The sequence below is a fragment of the Aquarana catesbeiana genome, linkage group LG13 (genome assembly GCF_042186555.1).
Source record: "Aquarana catesbeiana isolate 2022-GZ linkage group LG13, ASM4218655v1, whole genome shotgun sequence".
NCBI lineage: Eukaryota > Metazoa > Chordata > Amphibia > Anura > Ranidae > Aquarana > Aquarana catesbeiana.
In genome coordinates this window covers 78898799-78921194 of record NC_133336.1, presented here as the reverse complement: position 1 = coordinate 78921194, position 22396 = coordinate 78898799, and the positions used below count along the sequence as shown (strand labels likewise).

Genomic DNA, 22396 nt, shown 5'->3' with positions numbered 1-22396 from the left:
AAGACCAGGCCTTTTCTGATACTTGTTGTTAACATGTAAAAATCAGTATCTTTTGCTAGAAAATTACTTAGAACCCCAAAACATTATATATTATTTTTTAAAGCAGGGGCCCTAGAAAATAAAATGTTGGTTGTCAAAAATTTTTATGTCACACGGTATGTGCGCTGTGGTTTTTCAAACACACATTTTTTGGGGACAAAATGCACAATTTTTAATTGGATTGCACAAAAACATAATACAATATTTTTTGGTAAAAAAAAAAAAAAAAGGGGGAGGAGGATGTTACACGGAGTAAACAGCTACCAAACATGTCATGCTTTAAAACTGCGCAAGCCCGTGCAACGGAGACAAACATATATTTTGTTATCTATAGGCGACGCTTTAAACACAGGAGGCTAGAATTACTGGACTTGATATGACATTTGCGATGATACCTCACATGGGTGGCACAACTGCTATTTCCGCACATGCCGGACCGACGTATGCCATCGTCTTTGCGTGCTAGCATAAGGGGGGGGGGCTGTCTTTTTTTTATTTTTATTTAAAAAAAAAAAAATTTTTATCACTTTCAAATATACATTTTTATTGAAGATTTTTAAGAGAAAGGAATACCGTGAGGGTATAATATTCAACATTCTAACAAATATAACAGATGTATGTGTTTTCAATAAAAGGCTCTCATTCTGTTTTCAGAGAAGATAACATACCACATAAAATTATACCATTTGGCCAGCAGGCCAGTCCTGGCCACTTATATAGATCTATGTAGCATTGTTATACTTTTTGATTGGTGTACTCCAACAGGCTGTCCGCTACTTCATAACCCCAACATATCTGGTGGGGATGGACGGCCATCTATTGACTGACTACTAGACCACTAATTGAAGAAATGGGTACGTGAAACGGATAGAAAGTATAGAAAGAATAGGGGGGGTATATATTCAACACAAGCGTGATGGACTGTGCAGGGATTCTGTCCCGCAGTAAATCTGCATTAATGTGACTCTTAAGAATTTAGTAAGGTTTGTCCCTCATCGGACAAAATGAATATATTCCAGGATAACCAGATTTTGGAGTGTTTGTCTTGTTTGTGTTGGGCAGTAAATACTAAATCTTCCAGTTTTTTAATGTCCTCAACTCTGCGTAGCCACATTCCCACAGAGGGGGGTACATTTTGTTTCCACAAGGCTGGAATACAAGACTTTGCCGCATTGAGCAAATGTCTAACCACTGATTTCTTGTACGACCGAGCCGGGATTGAGGTGGCGTGCAGCAGAAAGCTCGCAGGATCTCTCTGAGATATGTGGTTCGTGAATTTCTTAATAATTTTCTCAATTGTTGTCCAAAAATTTTGTAATAGTGGGCAGGTCCAAAAAATATGCAGAAGTGTCCCTTTGTCTGCATGACACCTCCAGCACCTATCAGATGTGTTAGGGGAGAATTTATGTAGCAACTGAGGTGTATAATAACACCTAGTCAGAATTTTATAATTTGTCTCCTGGGTTTTTGTGCAGATGGACGACTTCAGGGAGAATTGAAGTATGTTTTGTTTTTGTGTAGCTGTAAAGTTACGCTGTAGGTCATTTTCCCATTTCTGCAGAAACAGCAGATCCGGTTGTTGTAGGTGTGTTGAGCAGAGAATATGTTTTGGAAAGTATCTGAGATAATGTACCTTCAGTCCTACAATATTCTTCTAGGGTCGTCAGGTACCGTTTAAAGTGTGTAGGGTCTGGTAGTGAGTGAATAAAATGATGCAAACGGATTGCTTTCCAGAATGGTAACTGAAAACCTCCACTATCGTTCGTCAGTGATTGAATTGAGGTCCAGTGATCTTCATCTACATAGTGTAATGCGCAATCTTTACCCGCCGTCCATAGCATTTCATATTCTGAGCGGTCCAGTCCTGGTTTGAACGCCGGATTGCCCAGAATAGGAAACAGAGGAGATTGCCTTGTCTGGGAAGTGGTCTTTAGTATTATTGAGCCTACCGACAACGTGGCACCTATAATCGGGTGGGAGGTTATGTCCCGGGGAAGCTGATCATAACACCAGACTGCCCCTTTTAGCGGGACACTTCCCTGGGTGAATTCCACCTGAACCCATAATTTGGTTCATTCATGTCTGTTCCAGTCAATTATCCTCCCTAAGTGTACTGCTTGATAATAGTGGTTTGCGTCAGGGAGAACAAGACCGCCATAATGTTTCAGTAGTCAGGTAACGTCTTCGTAGTTTAGGTTTCGAATGTGATCATACAAATTTTATATAGTGAATGTATTTGTCTGAAATACATGGAGGGAATCCTGATTGGCAGAGCTTGGAACAAATATAAAAATTTCGGGAGAATGCACATTTTGATGAGATTGCATCTCCCGAACCAAGAGTGGAGACCCTTGCCCCACTCTTCGAGCAGCTCTTTTGCTTTGGATAGCATTGGTGGGAAATTCAGTTCAAATGTGCGTTTCAGATCTCTAGGTATATTGGTTCCTAAGTAGGTAAAGTGACTGTCGGACCATTTAAAGTTGAATTTAGTTTTCAGGGGGGACAATTTTTCTGTCGTCATGTTAATGCCCATCGCTGTAGACTTGTCAAAGTTAATTTTTAGATTAGATATGTTCCCATATCTCTGGAATTCTTTAATTAAGTTTGGAAGGGATATGGTCGGGTTGGTCAGAGAAAACAAGAGATCATCTGCATATGCAGAAATCTTATAATTCCCGAAATATCCGGATTTCGGCGTATTGTATTTAGGAAGGGTTCAAGTACCAGGGCAAAGAGAAGGGGTGACAATGGGCATCCCTGTCTGGTACCATTAGAGATGGTGAAATGGTCAGACAAGACTCCATTAGCTTTGACCCGGGCTGTCAGTATGGAATAAATATTCGGGATCCAGTGCAGCATGTGTCTGCCTAGTCCGATGTGTTTAAGAACTGAGGTCATAAATTCCCAACTCACCCGGTCAAAAGGCTTTCTCAGCGTCCGTGCTGAGAAAAATGCATGGTGTCTTAGTCACAGTGGCTCTATGTATCAGGTTGAATACTTTGGTGGCGTTGTCCCTAGCCTCGCGTGTGGGGACAAAACCCACCTGGTCAAAGTGTATCAAGTCCGTCATGTGGTTGGATAATCTGTTGGCTAATATTTTAGTGAGGAGTTTAAGATCGATATTTAAAAGAGATATAGGCCTGTAGCTACCACAGGCAGACAGATCCTTTCCCTCCTTGGGTATGAGGGAAATGTGAGCACTTAAGGTGTCCCTCTGTAAATAACACCCTTCTGTGAGGTTGTTAAAAAGTTTTAACATGTATGGGCCTAAGACCGGAAGGAGTGTCTAATAGTATTGGAGGGTAAGTCCATCTGGCCTAGGCGCTTTACCCGGTTTCATACTTTTAATAGCGCATTGCAGTTCTGTCAATGTGATGGGTTCTTCTAGGGTAGCTGCATTTTCCTCTGAAAGTTTGGGAAGATTAGATTGAGAAAGAGTCCTCTACTGCGGTGTCATTGGTATGTGGTTTCGGGAGGTTGTATAAGGAGGGGTAGAAAGTTCTGAATTCATTGGCAATTTGAGTGGGTAAGACCTTCCTCTGTCCTGATGAGGAGATGATTTGGGGGATATATGCACAAAGTCTTTGTTGTCTAACTGCTCTAGCAAGAAGTTTCCCACATTTATTCCCCGACTCATATGTAAGTTTCCTACATGATTGTAGTGCTGCTTTTGCCTGATATTGTAACAGATCAACTGTCTGCCTACGTAAAGTTAGAAGTTCTGTTTCTAGTGTTGATGTCAGGTTTCTCTTATGTGCTTTTTTCCAAGTCATGAGTTTTCTGTAAGAGCAACAATAGTTGTTTCTCCCGTTCCGTTGTCAGATAGATAGGGGGATATCTGTTCCATAGAGAGGGCAAATAGGGTTCAAAGACTCTGGCTATGATGGACTGATATATCCTGAGGTCCCAACCCCCAACAGCGGCCTAATCTCTTCCCCCAAATACCGCAGTTCAACAGATAGTCCAACCTTGGCATGACAAAAAAGGATATTATGCCTGAGTGACATTTTCATATATGCCTATACACTCACAGGACCTAATGGCCCAAATGTCTCCATCTGATCAGGCAGGTGTTCTCTTTATTATTGCTGACCAGTAGATCTAGAACTCCAGGGTAAGCGGTATTCTTGGATCCTGTCTGTCCTGTCACAAATACAGATGGCTTGTAGAGGGATCCCCTGAAATTTGCCTCTGCCGTAGGGAGGGATGGTGTATAAGTACATAGGGGTGGGCTTCCACATAGGACCATAGCAGGGGCCTACGTCAGATGTCCATTACACTAGGTAGAGAGACATCGTGGGTATATGCACTTAAGTGGGTGCCCCTGATCTCTGCATGTCGGAGATCCAACAGCTGGATCCCTCTCATCGTCCATACCCCAGCCCATATTACAACTGTAGCTAAACCTAAAGGAGCAATGAGGAAGGTGGGTCATTGTCTCTTGTGGTTCACAGGAGGGGGGGTGGTGGCTATTACCCATAACAGGGTGCCAGGAGGGCCCAACAGGTATCAAAACATGTGAGTTAGTGTAGAAAATCTCACCACCATGACAGCCACCACAAGGTTTCCCTGGCTTCTTCTGGCGAGGTGATGAGGGATCTGCGTCGGCTTCTTTGTGGACTCGGCAAGCGTGGTCTCCGTTGATTTGTCCCACCTAAACGATGGCCAAATCTTGGAATCAATTGGAGCCAATCTGGAACATCTACTGGGTCTGCTTCCAGGAAATCAAACAGTGCAGGGAGCTCCGCAGGTGATCACAGGGTGAAAAATTGTGATTGCTTCTTGAAAGTTACCGCTATAGGGAAACCCCAACGATAAGTGATGCCATCATGTTGAACAAGGTCAAACACTGGTTTCAGCATTGCTCTGCGCTGTAAGGTGGCTCTTGAAAGATCCGGCATAATCTGGATAGTAGCTCCGTCAAATTCCACCTCTCTCACCTCCCAAGCTTTCCGCAAAATGACTTCTTTGTGCACATACTGGTGAATCCTGCAAATCACATCTCTCGGGCAATTCGGATCAGTCGATCGCGGTCCCAGGGCCCTGTGGATCCAATCGAACGACATAGTGGCTGAGAAGTCAGTTTTTCGCTATATCCCTGAATATGGCTATAGCAGTAGCTGCTAGGTCCTCTGTGCCAGTGGCTTCAGGTAGGCCCCTGATTCACAGGTTGTTCCTCCTGCTGCGGTCCTCAATCTCCTCCAGATGCAGTTGCTGGGCTAATACTGACACAGCCTGAGTGTCCTCTACTCGTTTTAAGCGCTTCGCTAGATCAGTCACAGTTGCTTCCCCTGTTTCCATGCGCTCAGTCAGGGCAGTAATATCTGTACGCACCGCTGCTATGTCCCTGCGGTGAGAGGCTTCCAGTCTGCTGGCCAGTGATTCAAAGTCAGCTCTGGTCGGCAGGGCCTGCAGCAGTGCTCAGCTCTGAAACCGCGTGCAGGGTAAGGGGTGTAGTGTGTAAGTCATGTATATCTTGTGAGTCGCAGCGGAACACCGCAGGAGTAGCGATGTCCCTATCCAGAGTGCAGGGGGCCATGGATGGTGTCGGAGAGCAGCACTGTGCTGTACTCACTTGTCCGCCGGGCCTCGCGGTGTCCGCCATCTTAGGAGCGGGGGATGAGTCCTGAGAACCAGGGAAGTACTGGTAGATTGCTCCATTCTGTTGTGATTTGGGAGATGATTTCTTGTGCCGCTTTTCCCTCTGCGTCTCCCAGCAGAGTACATGCCGCTATTCACTGGTGAATGTACTGGTATAAGGGCAGGATAGGCCAGGACGACCTGGGAGCTCCTCAGCAACACGTCTTTACACGGCCATGTCCAGACCACGCCCCCTTTTTATCACTTTCATTTTCATCACAGGGAATATAAATATCCCCTGTGATAGCAAGAGTCAGTGACAGGTACTCTTTATAAAGAGATCTGGGGGCTCCTCTGCCCTAAAAAGCATTTGTTTACACCAAGATTGGTGTGATCAGATGCTTTCTCTATTTAAAAATGGTGCTGTTTAGTTACGGAAAAACTGGAAAGGATGGATGGTCTTTGCTTCCGGTTTCCTATACCATAGAGATGATCACAGCCGTTCCAGTCTCCGATTACCTCTATGGTCAACCGGTAGAAACTGGTCTCTTGGGTCTTCCGGTAGGAAGGGAGAGCCCAAGAGAGCTGTGGAAAGCAGTGGGGGGACATTACCTCCGGCTGCTTGTAAAGGTGTCTTCTGGGGTGTGTGAGCCCAAGGATTCAAATAGACTGGGGCAACAGCCAATCCCCTAGCACTCCCTGGGGAAGTCTTGGTCAGGAGGCGGGACGAAACATGTAGACGTAGGGGCATACATCTTCCAGCAGACCCAGAACTCAGCCTTGCACACTAGAGTGAACACTAGTGGGTATTCTGGTCCAGCATTCCATCTATAGGGTTGGGGGGTATTGAGAGGGAACGGGTCGTTTAGAGGGTTTGACGGTGGGTAGGAAGGGAGGGAACAGGTACACAGCGCACCATTGTGTGAGAGGGTGGAAGCTATAGAGGAAAGAGAGGGGGGGGGGGGGGGACACATAAACCCAGGTCTTTGACACTGGATATGTTTTATAATTATATTAATCAATAAACAGTTTTGTATTAGCCATAAGTAGGTGTCATATTTGCTTTCTTTTTTAGTTGACATAAGGTTATATTTTGGAGACACCTCCCAGTTTATTTGGGTTAGTCAGCTTACAGCATATATTGGAGTCGCTCCCTGGTATTTGGTTTTATGTATATCATTCCGGTATAACCACTTGAAGTCCTGCGATGTATGAGTACATCGCTGGTTGTCAAGAATGTAATGTGATGTAATCTTTCACTCTGAAATGTGTACGATAGCACAGAAACAAATAGTCCCAACATTAACTCAAACACTTCATCACCTACAACAATCCTTTTAATATCACGCAAATAAATATAACACACCTTTGCTTTTTAAAAATGTGGAAAGATCGATCACTAGGAAAGTTAGAACGATTATCGGTTTCTGGCTGAAAGGACACAGAATGTAGGGTTGCTGGAAGCAAAAGAGAAACCTTTGAAAAAGAAAAAAACAGGTTCAAATTTAAACAGACATACTTCTGATATGTACAAGTGGAAAAATTGCAAGACTTCTGGAGAAGCCAGCTTCAAAAGGTAACCAGACTATGGAGAAACTTTCATAACACATCACTATTCTGATTAGGTAAGCCCCCCAATGCTAACCATTTCAATATCTCTACTGTTCACCACACTGATGACTAAAGCAATTTCCATAAAGTGCTTTACAAGGATAAAACTATCATATACCCTTATTTATAGGTTTCTCAACATCTACTGTATATACAAGCAGAAAAAAATATTCAGCAAAAACAGCAGTGACTGGTTCAAGAACTAACCTTGCCATGATGGGTTATTATTTTTTGCATTTAAAATGTCCATAAAGTCTGCTTTTTAAACAAATTCCCTACTCCCCCCCTGCATAACATGGGGTAAAATGTAATAAATCACCTGTAAAATAAAAATAATATACGTCCCTGACCTTTACCCGTGTCACCTAGGGCAGGGGCAACATCACCCTTCTGGAAATGTAAAGTAGCCCAAACTTTGCTGTGGCAACATCCTATCACAAGTCTTGGAGTGCTTCCAGGCATCTTGTCAGCAGGATAACATCAAATCACTGCACTACGGAAGCCAGCAGAAAGCCAACCTTGGGGCATTTACTTTGCAAAATGGGGTCATTTTTTGGGCATTATCATTGTCCTGGTGCTCCAGGGTCTTCAAAAGTGTAAGATGTAGTCTAAAAATGATAAGTGTAATTTATGCTCCTAGAATGCCTGATGGTGCTCCAAGTCTAACACATGTGGTATCCACATACTCAGGAGGTGTAGTAAAATGTATTTTAGGGTGTAAATTGTGGTACACATATGCTGTGTGTGAGATAACTTGTTATTATGACAATTTTGTAGAAAAAAAAATATCTTCATTTTTAAAGAATTGTGGGAAAAAATTACAACTTCAAAAAACTTATCATGCCTCTTACTAAATACATTGGACTGTCTACTTTCTAAAAAGGTGTAATGTGGGATGTATTTGTACTTTCCTGGCTTGTTAGGGTCTCAAGAAATGAGATGAGGCTGTCAGTACATCAGGTGTGATCAATTGTCAATGATTGGCACCATAGCTTTACTCTATAACTTTTACAAAGACCAAATAATATGCACTTATTTTTACCAAAGATATGTAGCAGTATAAATTTTGGCTAAAATATATGAAGAAAAATTACTTTTTTATTTATTTACAGCACAAAAAGTAAAAAACCCAGCGGTGATTAAATACCACCAAAAGAAAATTATTTGTGTGAAAAAAAAGGACAAAAATTTCATATGGGTACAGTGTTGCATAAGTAATTGTCATTCAAACTGTGAGAGCACTGAAAGCTGAAAATTGGTCCGGTTAGGAAGGGGGTTTAAGTGCCCAATGGGCAAGTGGTTAATAATCAGTTTGATATTGTTGATATGAGGTTGCACAGCAATCTAACAGCACCTGGTTTAGGCTGGGTTCACACTGGTACGACGCGACAGTCATACCACTTTGGATCCGACTCTGCCCTGCGACTTGAAGTCTGACATGCGTCTGACTTTAATGAACAGGGATCCGACTTTGACCCTGACAATACCAGGCACTGTCTGGTATGACTCTTTAGAGTTAACTCCACGCCAAATAAAAAAGAATACCGGCATGGGTTCCCCCTCCAAGAACATTCCAGGCCCTTCGGTCCGGTATGGAATTTAAGGGGAAGCCCCACGCCCAAAAAAACTGCGTGGGAGTCCCCCCCCAAAATCCATACCAGACCCTTATCCGAGCACACAGCCCGGCAGGTAAGGAAAGGGAGTGGGGACGAGCGAGCGCCCCCCCCCTCCTGAAACGTACCAGACCGCATGCCCTCAACATGGGGGGTGGGTGCTTTGGGGCGATGCTGACTCAAAGCTCTCTCCCGCTCTAATGCCGGGTGCGCAGTGTGCCACTACTTATATTGGCATGGAACAGGGTCACAGTGTGACGTCATCTGGAGGCCCCCCCCTTATGACAACACCGCCCGAGGCATGATGGGTGGTGACATCATAAGGGGCGGGTCTGCGGTGACCCCTCCCCATGTAAATCTAAGTAGTGACACACCGCAAACCCGACATTAGAGCGGGAGAGAGTGTCGAGTCAACATCGGAAGAACAGAGGGAGAAGAAAGCGAAGAAGACCCAGCAAAAGAGCGAGAAAATAGCGAAGACCCAGCAGAGGCAGAAGACAGTGGACAGAGGGAGAAGAGCCGGAGAGGGAAGAAGAACTGGAGCGGGCTAGAAGACATCAGCAGAGAAGACCCGGAGAGGGGAGAAGAAGTCGGAAGAGACGCCAGAGCTGCCTTAATAAATTACTTTAACACCCTGTGTGCTGTGTTTTGTTTTTGACACTTTTTTTCAGGTGAATGGGTAGGGGTACAATGTACCTCATACTCATTCACATAGGGTGGGGGGGACGGGATCTGGGGGCCCCCTTGTTAAAGGGGGTTTCCAGATTCCGATAAGCTCCCCTGCCTGCAGACCCCGACAACCAACGCCCAGGGTTGTAGGGAAGGGGCCCTTGTCCTCATCAACATGGTGACAAGGTACTTTGGGGTAGCCCCCCTGCCCCAAAGCACCCAACCCCCATGTTGAGGACATGCGGCCTGGTATGGTTCAGGAGGGGAGGCGCACGCTCGTCCCCACCCCCTTTCCTGACCTGCCGGGCTGTGTGATCGGATAAGGGTCTGGTATGGATTTTGGGAGGGACTCCCATGCCGTTTTTTTCGGCGTGGGGGGGTTCCCCTTAAAATCCATACTAGACTGAAGGGCCTGGTATGGTCTTGGAGGAGGAACCAAAGTCCTTTTTAGATTTGGCGTGGCGTTCCCCTTTAAGATCAGAGCACAAATCGTGTGCCAAAGTCAGATCAGTTAAGACGGCGATCCAACTTTGATCCCACTTCAGTGATATTCAATGGGCTGAAGTAGGATCAAAGTCGGACCAAAGTAGTGCAGGGAGCATTTTCAAAGTCGGACTGACTTGTGTCGGACCAGTTAAGACGGCTCCCCTAGGGAAACATTGATTTTCACACGTCATGCGACATGAGCTCCCTATGTCGGAGCGTTTGTTGTACCAGTGTGAACCCGGCCTCAAGTAGCAACCTTGCTGCCCAAACCAACTGCTGAAGGACTGCTGTGCAACCTCATATCAACAATATCAAACTGATTTTTAAGTCCACATATACGGTTTTAAGTCGTGATGAAAATGGTGGGGTACAGCCCCAGAGACACGTTGGCTTTGGAAACATTTTATCATTGAAGTAAATGTTTTTTTAGACCTTAACCACTTCAATTCTAGACTGGCCTTCTACTTTAATATGTGGCACTTCAATTTCCAACTACTTCTCTATTAGAAAAGAAACAAACAGTCTCCTTCGGTTTTGGTAAAACAACTTAGGACTGAAATTCACCTTGTGGGGTTCTCCTCCTCCCAGGAAGGGAAAGACTCAGTCTGACAATGAGTCTTTTTGAGGATCCATCACGTAAGTTTGAAGAGAGACAGCGCACACAGCGGGGAACTCCCAGTCCAATTTGCAAGATCCTCTTTCAGGTGCCCAGGCTCAGTGTGTTCTTACACACTACAGCAGAAACAAGTAAAGCATTGAGCCGGCAACTCTGTAGTCCATATAGTAATTTTAATGGTTGGTTACAAAAAGTGACCAGCAAAACAGCTGACGCGTTTCAGGCAACAGCCTTAGTCGTAGCATCCTCTTTTTGTAACCAACCATAAAAATGGCTATATGGACCAAAGAGTTGCAGGCTTAATCCTTTTACTTGTTCCACTTGAGCATCCATAACAGAAACAACAGAAATATTAGTCACTTCTGTCAGATTCCATTGGGGAAGGTGGTGGTGGTGGGATTTTTAAGCCCTTGCAAACAGAAGGAGCAACAAGAGTCCTCTGGTAACTGGAACACAGGTGAGTTGTCACTGTCAACTGCAGGAATGTTGTAGAGAAAACACATTCTTAACTGGTAAAACCTGCACTCCTAGGCTAACTGGAGAAACTTCCAGGATTTTCATAACCCAGCAGCTTCTGACTGTAAAGAAAAAAAATCTTCCAACTCAATAAAAAATACAGCAGAAGGGAAAGAACATCCATTCTCCTAATGGCACCAGGCGAAAATGGGCAGGAGTGAGATGGGAGGGGCTATAGCCTCAAGAGCTTGCAGTTTAAGTGCCAAGTGTCGATTTCTTCTGTAGGCCCACAAACCCAATGTCCAAGTCAAAAGGAGTCTCTATCCTACTCCATAAAAACGTAGATTTCACCATATCTCAACAACAGGCAGATATCTATTTCTAAAGGGGCATTGGGCGGGGACCCCCATCACATTGGCGAACGTATATTTCCCCAACTCTGCAAAAGTCACCTTTTGTCAACAGATAATAGATGAGCTGAAGAGTTTTGCTTCAGGCTGCATTATATTGGGGGGAGAGACTTCAATATAGCCCTGAACCTTTTACAAGATACATCAGATGGCAAATCCAGCTTACCATACAACAAATTACGCAAAAGTGAAACACTACTGACCTCACTCACATTAGTGGATACATGGCGACTGACCAACCCCTCAGAGACTTTACCTATTTCTCGCCCTTATACAACAAGTTTACGCGCATCGACTATATGTTTCTTTCTCAAAGAGATCTGCCTCTCTTGCAAGCCGCCAAAATAGGCATTAAAACCTTTTCTGATCATGCCCCCGTCTCACCGTCATTACGGAAGCCTAACAAACGAACGGGAACTCTCAATTGAAGATTGAATATCTCCCTACTCACAAACGCATCAGATGTAGGCAAAATATCAGAAAATGACTCAGATGAACTGTCTCCATTAACTATATGGGCAGCACACAAATGTGTGATACGGGGGAATTCATAAGTATGGGGGCGGAGAGAAAGAGAGAGGCAGAAAAATAAATTATCGATTTAACACGGGCCACAGGCAACATGGAGGCGAAACACAAACAATCTTTAGCAACGGAAAAGGCTGCAGCTCTACTCGAGCTTTGAAAAAACTTGCAATCCATCTTGAATCTCAAGGCACAGAAGATCCTCTGCGAAAAAGGGGTTCTTCTATGAACATGGGGACAAAACCGGGAAATTCCTCATGAGAGCACTTAAGAATCATTGCTATCAACACACATAGCTGCCATTAAGAACAAAACTAACCAAATGGTACAAGACACCAAAATGATCGTACAAAGATTCCACGACTACTACACTGAGTTATACAACCTACCGAACACACACAAACCTAAAGACCTTTTCGGGTCTCAGACGGATATAATCCACAAAATTTCTCACAGACAGTGGCCTCCCCACACTAGATGACACGGACTCCCAATCTCTGGAAGACCCTATTACGGAATTGGAACTCATGACGGCCATTACAGCCCTCAAAACAGGGAAGAGCCCAGGCCCAGACGGCCTTACAGCACACTATTACAAAGCCTTCTCTACGGCTCTTATACCACACATGTTGAAGACCTTTAATTACTTAAAAGAGATCCCAGCAGATTTTCTGAGAGCCCACATTACAGTGTTAGCTAAACCCGGCAAGGAACCTCTGGACTGCGCCAGCTACAGACCGATATCCCTACTTAATGTGTATTTGAACGCTGTATGCAAAAATCCTGGCGAACAGACAACCATTACTGCACCATTTGATAGGCCCAGAGCAGGGAGCAAAGCAAAAGACAATGTGATAAAAGCCTTAAACCTTATCCACAGATCACAAACAGAAGACTTTGAAGGTATGCTATGCTCCACAGACGCAGTGAAAGCCTTCGACCTCGTATCGTGGGACTTTCTCTTTGCCACTTGCACCAATTGGTCTGAAACCACACATGCTGACATGAATCAAGACCCTTTACCACAACCCAACAGCACAAACCAAAATCAACAGGACACTATCTGACACAGTTACAATACAAAACGGAATGCGGCAGAGGTTTCCTCTTTCATCCCTGCTGTTCAACCTCACTCTGGAGCCCTTAATCCACGCGGTAAATGCTTCTTCATCCATACACGGTTTCTACATAGGAGAAAGAGATTACAAGTGCGCGGCATACGCCGATGACCTCCTATTCTTCATAACCTAACCACACATCACTATGTCCAACCTGTGCAATACATTTACTCATTATAGCTATATTTCGAATTTCAAAATCAATTACAAAAAATCTGAGGCTCTAAATTTGACACTACAAGAACACACAAAAAAGACCACACAGACCAATTGCAACTTCAAATGGGAAAACACAGACCTAAAATATTTGAGGATATGGTTGACACAGACTCGCTATACACAAGAAACTTTCAACCCCTCTTACAAAGCATAAACAGAGATCTAGAGAGATGGACACTGAAACGCTTTTCATGGTTCGGCAGAGCAGCCATTATCAAAATGTCAATCCTGCCCAAAATTCTAGATTTCTTCCAGACCATTCCCATACTTCTAACAGACAAGTTTTTCCGATCACTATATGCCCTACTCGTAGGCCCAATACATGTGAAGCACTCACCTTGGATACCATGGGATGCATGCCCCAAACAATTAAAACACCCTCCTCTGATAGGGGCTACGCTTAAAAACATGCAAAAAGTGACTCAACTATCTGCCCTAACCACATCCCCGAGCCCACTAACACCGCTGCTAGCTAACCCGGACTACACACCGGGATCGAACAAACTGACCCAACTGTGTACCAACAGACACATACCACTCCTAGCTGCACACTGTTTCAACGGTAGCAAATTCAAATCACTGTCAGAAATGCAGATAGAGGAAGGTTAGTCAGCCTTAAGTCATTGTTATTATCGTCAGATTCATAGCTATGTCATGGGCCCTCAGAGATACCAACACTTCACAAGACCCAACGCCATTAGAAAGTATCTGCTTCATGGCTCACACATCCGAGAAAAACATCTCCTTAGTTTACACCTGGTTGCAAGCCTCTACCCCTTCAGGAACCCAATAAACAAAGTTTTGGGAAACAGCCTTAAAAATGACCTTCACTAAAGATCAATGGCTACAGACATGTGTGTTTGCTCAAAAAAATTCTATTAGCACACGACTACAGGAAACTTTAAACTCCTAACGAACTGGTACAATACACCAATCAAAATTCATAAATGGTTCCCTAGTGTCCCTGACCTCTGTTGGCGCTGCAAACAGGAGAAAGGCACCTTACAACATATATGGTGGGAATGCACTCAGATACAGCCATTTTGGAAACAGGTATGCGATATAATAAAACTCATAACAGAAACAAAGATCCTGTTAAACATAGCATGTTGCCTGTTACACATAACCACTTGTTCACTGAGAAAATATAAACGATCACTTACCAGATTCCTACTCACAGCTGCAAAGGCAGTGATACCCAGACACTGGAGAAATATCACAACGCCCACGACCAAAGAATGGCTAGAAGAGGTTCACCTCCTCTATAAAATGGAAGAGATAAGGGCGATAGCACACGAGACGACTGAAAACTTTAACAAGACGTGGCAACCCTGGATCATTTTTAAGTACTCTAAAACATACGATTCCCTGACGGAGATAGAAATCCTGGTAATCTCCCGGGACTCTGGCATACTATGGATCTTTCCTATCACCTCCCCCTCCTTCACCGCGTCTTTTTCCTCCCAATATTACCTTCTTAGGGTCTTTTGCCTTTCTTCTTCCTATTATGATTTATATGCACTCTACACGTATTTAGAGCACAATTCAGCTTCTGACAATGCCATATGGTCGGCTGACCATACCATATCAACTTGTTAATCAATATGAACATTACATATGGTTTTCACACTAAGTTTTGTAAAGACTAGCGTATAACCCTGATTTGTATGATTACCATCACTTGAGCTCTAACGGCGTAACATGTTTACCCATTGTTGAATGTACTGTTTTTAATCTATATATACAAAGATTGTGATGACTGTACAATTCTTACATTTTTGATCCTACAATAAAAATTTTATTGACAAAAAAAAGAAATTAACCCTAAATTTCTCATTACCAAGCTGTGTCCCTGAATTAACAAGGGAGGAATTATTATAAGCAGAGGTCCAAAGAAATACTCAGATATGCATCTATTATAATATATAATCAGTCATTCGATAGATGTTAAGAAGTTAAAATGTGTCAGATGTAATAAGCATTCAAATACTAAGGGAATTAAACAGCATACCTTTCCTGTACTGCTTCTGTATGCTTCTAAGAGACGTTCCTGTAAGGGGGGAGAGAATGTCCCAATACGCTCATTCTCTGCTAGAAGCTTTAATGTATTCTTTTCCAACAGAGAAATTACACTGCAAGATAGGAGGAAAAATACTGCATTTTGTCAATTCTTTAAATATGAAGTAAAAAAAAAAAAAAAAAACACAAAACGTAATTTATAACAATTAGATAAACATAGTTCAATTTTAAAACATGCAATACAGACTCAGTGCTCGACCGCCTGACAATGTTTCGGGAAGGCATTCTGATATTAGGAGGCAATTTCAATGTTAGCCCAGATCCTCTTCTTGACAAGTCTCAAAACAGGCCCACGCATTCTTATGCCTTCTTGAAACCTTTTCAAAAAGCTCTGCAGACCCATCTATTAGTCGACAGCTGGAGGGCGCAACAAGCTAATGACAAGGACTTTAGCTACTACTCAAAGATCCATGATGTATATATCGACCTTGTATACGTGGATCAAGCTTTGGAGCTATTGATAGACTCCACGATTGAGCAAATTACCATTTCTGACCAAGCTCCAGTACCAGCTACTCCATCACTGCCCCAGGTGGTTTCGAGTGAATGGTCCTGGAGATTGAATGAAAACCTCCTGAATGATATTACTGTAGCAGCTAAGGTCACTGACACAATCACCCATTATTTTCAGGAAATGCCCATGATGACCTTGACAAAGGAATTATATGGGAGGGCCATAAGGCAGTGGTACGGGATGAGCTCATTTCAATGGGCTCCAAACTAAAAAAGGACCAACAGGCAGACTTTCACAGGGTACTGACTGCACTCCAACAGGCTGAACTTAGGCACAAACGACACGGGGACCCTGAGGCTCTTCGAACACTTACCGACCTTAGCTTTTTTCTCGTCTCCTAGACAGAAACATTTGCAAACAATTGCGTTACTTATCCCATAAATATCATGAACGTGGCAACAAATGTGGCCGGCTGTTAGCTAAGGCCCTTAGGAAGTGACGGGCGCTGACATATGTACATAAGCCACAGAAACCCGCTAGGGAGGCTGCCGTACACTCCTCTAGGATTGCCTCACTGTTCCGTGACTATTACGCCCAAATTGTACAATTTCGACGCCTCCCTTTTCTCCCGAGGCAAAAGCATCCAAATTGACACAAATCCGTGACTACCTGGCGTTCAGTAGGGTTGCCTTCCCTGATGACGGAACATCAGGCAAGCCTCAAGTCCCCCGATTGCACCTACTGAGGTAGAAGCCACCATACAATTTCAACCCAATGGTAAGAGTCCTGAGCCAGATGGCTACACGCAGGCCCACTATACAAAATTTCTCCCACTATTGTTGTCACCGATGTGCAGATACTTTAATGCGATTGCAAAGGGTAGCCCGATTCCACCCACAGCCCTACTGGCTCATATTATGGTCCTCCTGAAAGAGGGTAAGGATCATACTTTACCCCAGAATTACCGTCCTATATCTCTGCTGAATGCAGATGTCAAAATCTTTGCAAAAATTCTGGCGAATCGCTTGAAGTATCTTTTACCATCGGTGATACATCCGGATCAGACAGGCTTTATCACGGATCTGGACGCTTGGGACAATTCCCTTTGAGCTATTCAGTTAATCCATTGGGCTTGTGTCTGTCAGCCACCTTTGCCTTACTTAATTTAATCTACTGATGCCAAAAAGGCGTTTGACCGGGTTGACTGGTCATACCTCACTGCTGTCTTGGAGACCTTAGGCCTAGGCCTGCATATGTTGAACTGGATTGCGGTTTTCTACACCTCTCCGAGTGCTCAGGTCAAGATTAAAGGTAAGCTCTCCCAGAGGTTCCCTATTGGAAATGGCAAGAAATAGGGTTGTCCGCTCTCACCCTTGTTCTTCGCTCTGGCCCTGGAACCATTTCTTAGGACCGTCCTAGCGAACCCGAACGTTAGAGGAGCGACAGTAGGTTCCAAGGAGCACAAACTTTCTGCCTATGCGGATGACATCCTCTTCCACCTTATAGACCCTCTAATCTCGCTGAATTAATCTGATGAAGGAACTTCAGCTTTTTGGCCTGGTTTAAAATGTTAAGATTAATTGTCTGAGGTGTTGCCTATTACCCTACCCTCTAACTTAGCAACTAACTTACAAAAGGCGTTTTCATTTTCTTGGGCAAAGACCAAGAATGGAAATGTGATTTAGGTTGTGAATGTTCTGAGAGCCAATTGGCTCACCTGTATCAGTTGACCCACTCTAGCTCCATAGACTCTAAAACCCAAGAAAATAATTATAAGATTTTGACTCTGTGGTACAGTGTTCCAGCTACATTAGCTCGAATTTACTCTTCAGTCCCTGATCTCCGCTGGCGGGGCTGTGTTCAACACAGTACGCTTTTGCACATATGGAGGGAGTGTCCTGTGATCCAAGGTTTTTTGGATGGACGTCAAGACTCAGAGAAAATTCTGGATACTTCCTCCTTCATGTGCCATCGATACAGCTTAGTCAATACAAACAAAGCGCCTTGCCACATTTGCTGAATGCTGCCAAACGTGTCATAGCAATATATTGGAAACAGGCATGGGTTCCTAGCTGCAAGGATTGGTTTAGGAAGGTGACCGAGATCATAGATGCGGAGGAATGGGTGGCAACCTGCAGGGGCACCCCACCGCTGTACCCCCCCTGCTCATCTGTACCCCCCTGCTCATCTGCTCCACCTTTGTACCCCCCCTGCTCATCTGCTCCACCTCTGTACCCCCCCTGCTCATCTGCCCCACCCCTGCACCACCCCTGCTCATCTGCTCCACCAACGTTCCCCCTTTCTCATCTGCCCCACCACTGTACTTCCATGAACATCTGCTCCACCACTGAACCATCTTCTCATCTGTCCTAACACTGAACTTATCTGCTCTTCTGCCCCACCACTGTAACCCCCTGCTCATGTGTTCCACCATTTTAACCCCCTGCTTTTCTGTCCCACCGCTGAACCCCCTTCTCGTCCCTCCCACCACTGTACCTCCTGCACATCTTCCCCACCACTGCACCCCCTTGCTCTTTTGTCCCACCACTGTAATCCCCCTGCTCATCTGCCTTATTAATGTACCCTTTTGCCCCACCACTGTACCTCCCTGCACATCTGCTCCACTGCCGTATCCCCATGCTCTTCTGTCTCACCTTCTCATCTGTCCCAACACTGAACCCATCTCCTCATCTGCCGCACCACTGTAACCAGCTTTCTCATCTGCCCCACCAATGTACCGCCTGCACATCTGTCTCACCTCTGTACCCCCCTGCTCTCCAGTCCCAACTCTGTTCCCCCCTGCTCATCTGCCCCAACACTGAACCCCCTGCTCATCTGGCCCAACACTAACCCCCCCACTCCTCTCTTCCACCACTGTACCTCCCTGCACATCTTCCCCACCGCTGTACCCTCCTGCTCTTCGGTTCCACCTCTGAACCCCTCCTGCTCATTTTCTCCACCGATGTAACCTCTTCTCATCTAGGATATGCAGAGAGGTGAAAAGAAGCAGAGACGAGACACATCTACCTGTCCTGGCACACTTATCCTGCTGATCCACCTCTCGCATCCAGCCCATGTGCTTGTATATGATGTATGTGATGTCACATACAAGCATATGGAATGGATGCGCAATGATGAGCGCGGGTCAGGGACATTTTCTGAAAGCAGTGGGTCTGTGTGCAGGATCATAAGTTGGGCCCCCGACTGAGAAAAAGTGGTTGGGTGTGATTTTCATTGCGCTGAATACTGGCTGTGGCTTAAAGGGACACAGAGTGCAGGGGTTCAGTAGTGAGTGACGCAAAGGTTCAGGAATAACTTCAACAAAGTCCCCAGAAGCTCAACAGTAATTCCACAAACTGTCACCCGATTGTGGTTCTCTCAATCCCTTCTTTTGGAGGTAGTGGCAACCAAGAGAGTCATCTTCCTCCAGATGGTGGGCAAGGCTAGCAGGACTGAGACTGGCTTTAGCAGTAGCCAAAACATTCCTCATCCTCCTGGAAACAGGGACCGCCCCCTCCTAGCAGAACTGCACCCAATCTCTTCCTCATCACAAAAGCTGACAATCGCAGCTACAGCAAAGTTAAAGAACCAAACAATGTTTCCCATCTTTCACAATGTGTGGGGGCACAGTGCCTCCCCCTCAGTGCAGGTACAGTGTGGGGAGATCTGAAATTGGAATGCATTAGTGTCCCACTGACACTTCCATGCGCTGCTCTGCCGATGGGGAGGGAGTCGAGTGTCGGAAAAAGAGGCTTTGTGCATCACTTGCGGCACCAGTGCCGGGGGTTGGCTACACCTTCTCTAGAGTCTCTGCTAAAAAAAATATACATAATGTTTGGGTGGTTATAAGTAATTTTTTTTAGCAAAAAATAACAATTTTAATTTGAAAACAACAAGTGTCAGAAAAGGGTTTAGTCTTTAGGTAGTTAAACTGCCCTCATTTACAGACCGAAGTTCATCCATTTGATCCAAAGAACAAAACATTACAATGTTTATAGTTCGCTCAGCAGCTAAGGAATGTTGTGAAACTTGGCAGACTGCCCATTTTTTATTTTTTTTTGACAGCTGTCGGCTTGAGCAGAGAACTCTCTGCATAGGAGAATGCTTTGTTAAGATGGGGGGGGGGGTCGCGATCTTGATTCTTAATGATTAATCGTGCAGCTCAAACTTCAGACTATGTTCCAGCCAGCCTAGATGTTTTCCTCTTGAATTTGGCCAACCCCAAATTTGGAACGCCCCCTCTCCATCTCTCCCCCCCACCCCTTTCTTATTATTAGTATTGTTTTTTTTTTTCTTATACTGCACGTGTGAGATGTTTGATGCGGGGGGAACAATAATTATTCAGTAGGTATTTCACGGTGATTACTGTAGCATTCCCCTAGCACAAGATGGCCACATCCTGGACACCAGGGCAAATGCCCCAAGTGGTGCTCCCCTCTTGCGGCCCACCGTTTATCTTCCTGTTTAATATGGCCTCCCTTACCTGTAGGGTTGGCCTATGACCAACATTGGCGTTTACAATGTCACTGATTCCGGGTCTACATCCTAGCCTAGTCTACACAACATTTTGGAATCTGCATTTTCCCTTACTCTTTGTTTACTTGGCGTTATATTTTCTTTTTTTTGTTGATTACATATACGAGTAATAGGTGACATATTCTTTATATTTGGAATGTTCTGAGTAATGGACAACACTGATCACTCCAAATATGTTTATGTCTGTTATGCCTAGGCTTGAAAACAGAATAAAGATTACATATAAAAAAAATTTTTTTTAAAAATGCAACACTCCTACTATTATTAATAGAAGCTGTACTAGTGGTATGGAAAGGTGGAGGGCATACTGAAAACCAAGCAGCTCTCTCATGCTCCATTATTCTTTAGCTTTCCCCCAGACTTTACTGTCCTTACTCAGCTCTGTCTGCTGTCAAAGCCCCTCTAAAACAGTAACCCATTCTACTTTTAATACAGGAGGTTATGGGTTCAGTTATTTGTTTTATGTAAATTCAAATTTGAAGAGACAGCCACTCCCTCATAGCTTTCCTCTTTCTGAGCCGGCACTGGGTGACCCATGGGACCACAGACGTCTCCCCCCCCCCCCCCCCCCCACCTCCACTCCGGTCATGCGACAGTGCTCATGCATGGACACTGTCACGGAGGAGCAGGTCACATGCTCCCCCATACCCTGAACGTGCTGAAGTAATAATGTCCATGGCAAGCATTAACATGGCCTATTATAAATATATAACTATAAATGATTAACTCACGTATACTGAAAATCAAGGACCAAAACAGCAAAAAACACACAATTGTGTACACTCTGAAAGTGCTGGGACTCCACGGCATCTGAAAAGTAAAGCATATTTATTAGGAGAAGGCACCACACATCACTTTATTTCAGTGAATACTGACAAATGTATTTAAATGAACACTAAATACATGTTTGAAAACTTTATAAAGTCAAACATTTTTTACCCTAATGCCTTCCTGCAATAAGGTTAAAAATGTCCCTCTGCTTTTTTTCTTTTGTGATAGGCAGAAAAAGTAAACATTTAAATTAAATTTAGCTCAATATCTGTATTGTACCTGGCTTAACCAAACAGATGTGGGTCATTTTTCAGCAGCCCCCTACATTTACAGTGGATATAAAAAGTCTACACACCCCTGTTCAAATGTCAGGTTTCTGTGATGTAAAAAAAAAAAAAATAAATAATGACAAAGATAAATCATTTCACATTTTTTTCCACCTTTAATGTGACCTATAAACTGTAACTTATAGATCACTAAAAACTGAACTCAATTCAAAAACAATGGGTGTGACCCACCTACATATACCGCTTTTTGTTCCTGTATTTATCAAGTCTAATTGATGATCCTTTAACATGTGAGTTTATTACCTTTCTTTTAAATAAAACTTACCCAAACGGTATCACGCTATGGGAATTTTTCATTTATCCCTGCATGGCCTTTGAACACTGAGCCTTTACCTTACTGGAATGTTATCCTCAAATCTGATGACCCCTTATGTCTGTGTTAAGTCGGCGTTTTGATCATTTGACTTACAAGACTATATGACCTGGGGGGGGGGGGGGAAGCCTCTCCAGGTCATCGACATCTGGTAAGCCTCCTCTTGTTTACTGGTGGTGGTTCATTTGAGATTACAGTCCTTTGGAATATCTACACGGTGAACACATGCTTAGCACTTTTGGACTTTTTTATTTAATATATGTACCAACTTTGGTCTTTATATGTAACATTTGCTGTGGTATGAGTATATTCGTGCACCTGGTTAATATTCACTGATCCCATTAGTTTTTCTACTTTTTATTTTTTAACTTATCATGTTGTTCACGTAGCATGGTTTATTTTGGTATAAGTCACTAATTCTAACTAAGGTATTCCTTTATGCATACCCCCCCTTTTTACATAGGAGGGTATTCTTCTATTTTGTTATATTTGTTTTGGTATATTAGCGCTACACTTTTTCACACCCATACGTATTACTTTTAGTCCAAAGCTGT

General features: G+C 44.0%; 1 protein-coding gene across 1 annotated transcript in view; it reads right to left on the bottom strand.

Annotated features, from left to right (window-relative positions):
* The window catches only part of CDAN1 (codanin 1), a 107361-nt gene that overhangs the window by 45199 nt on the left and 39766 nt on the right, over window positions 1-22396 (bottom strand). Inside the window, exons 6-8 of the mRNA XM_073610373.1 lie at window positions 21143-21221; window positions 15354-15474; window positions 6986-7095 (exon numbers count right to left, since the gene is read on the bottom strand). Of these exons, the coding sequence (XP_073466474.1) occupies window positions 6986-7095; window positions 15354-15474; window positions 21143-21221 (310 nt within the window). The remainder of the gene's footprint in view (window positions 1-6985; window positions 7096-15353; window positions 15475-21142; window positions 21222-22396) is intronic.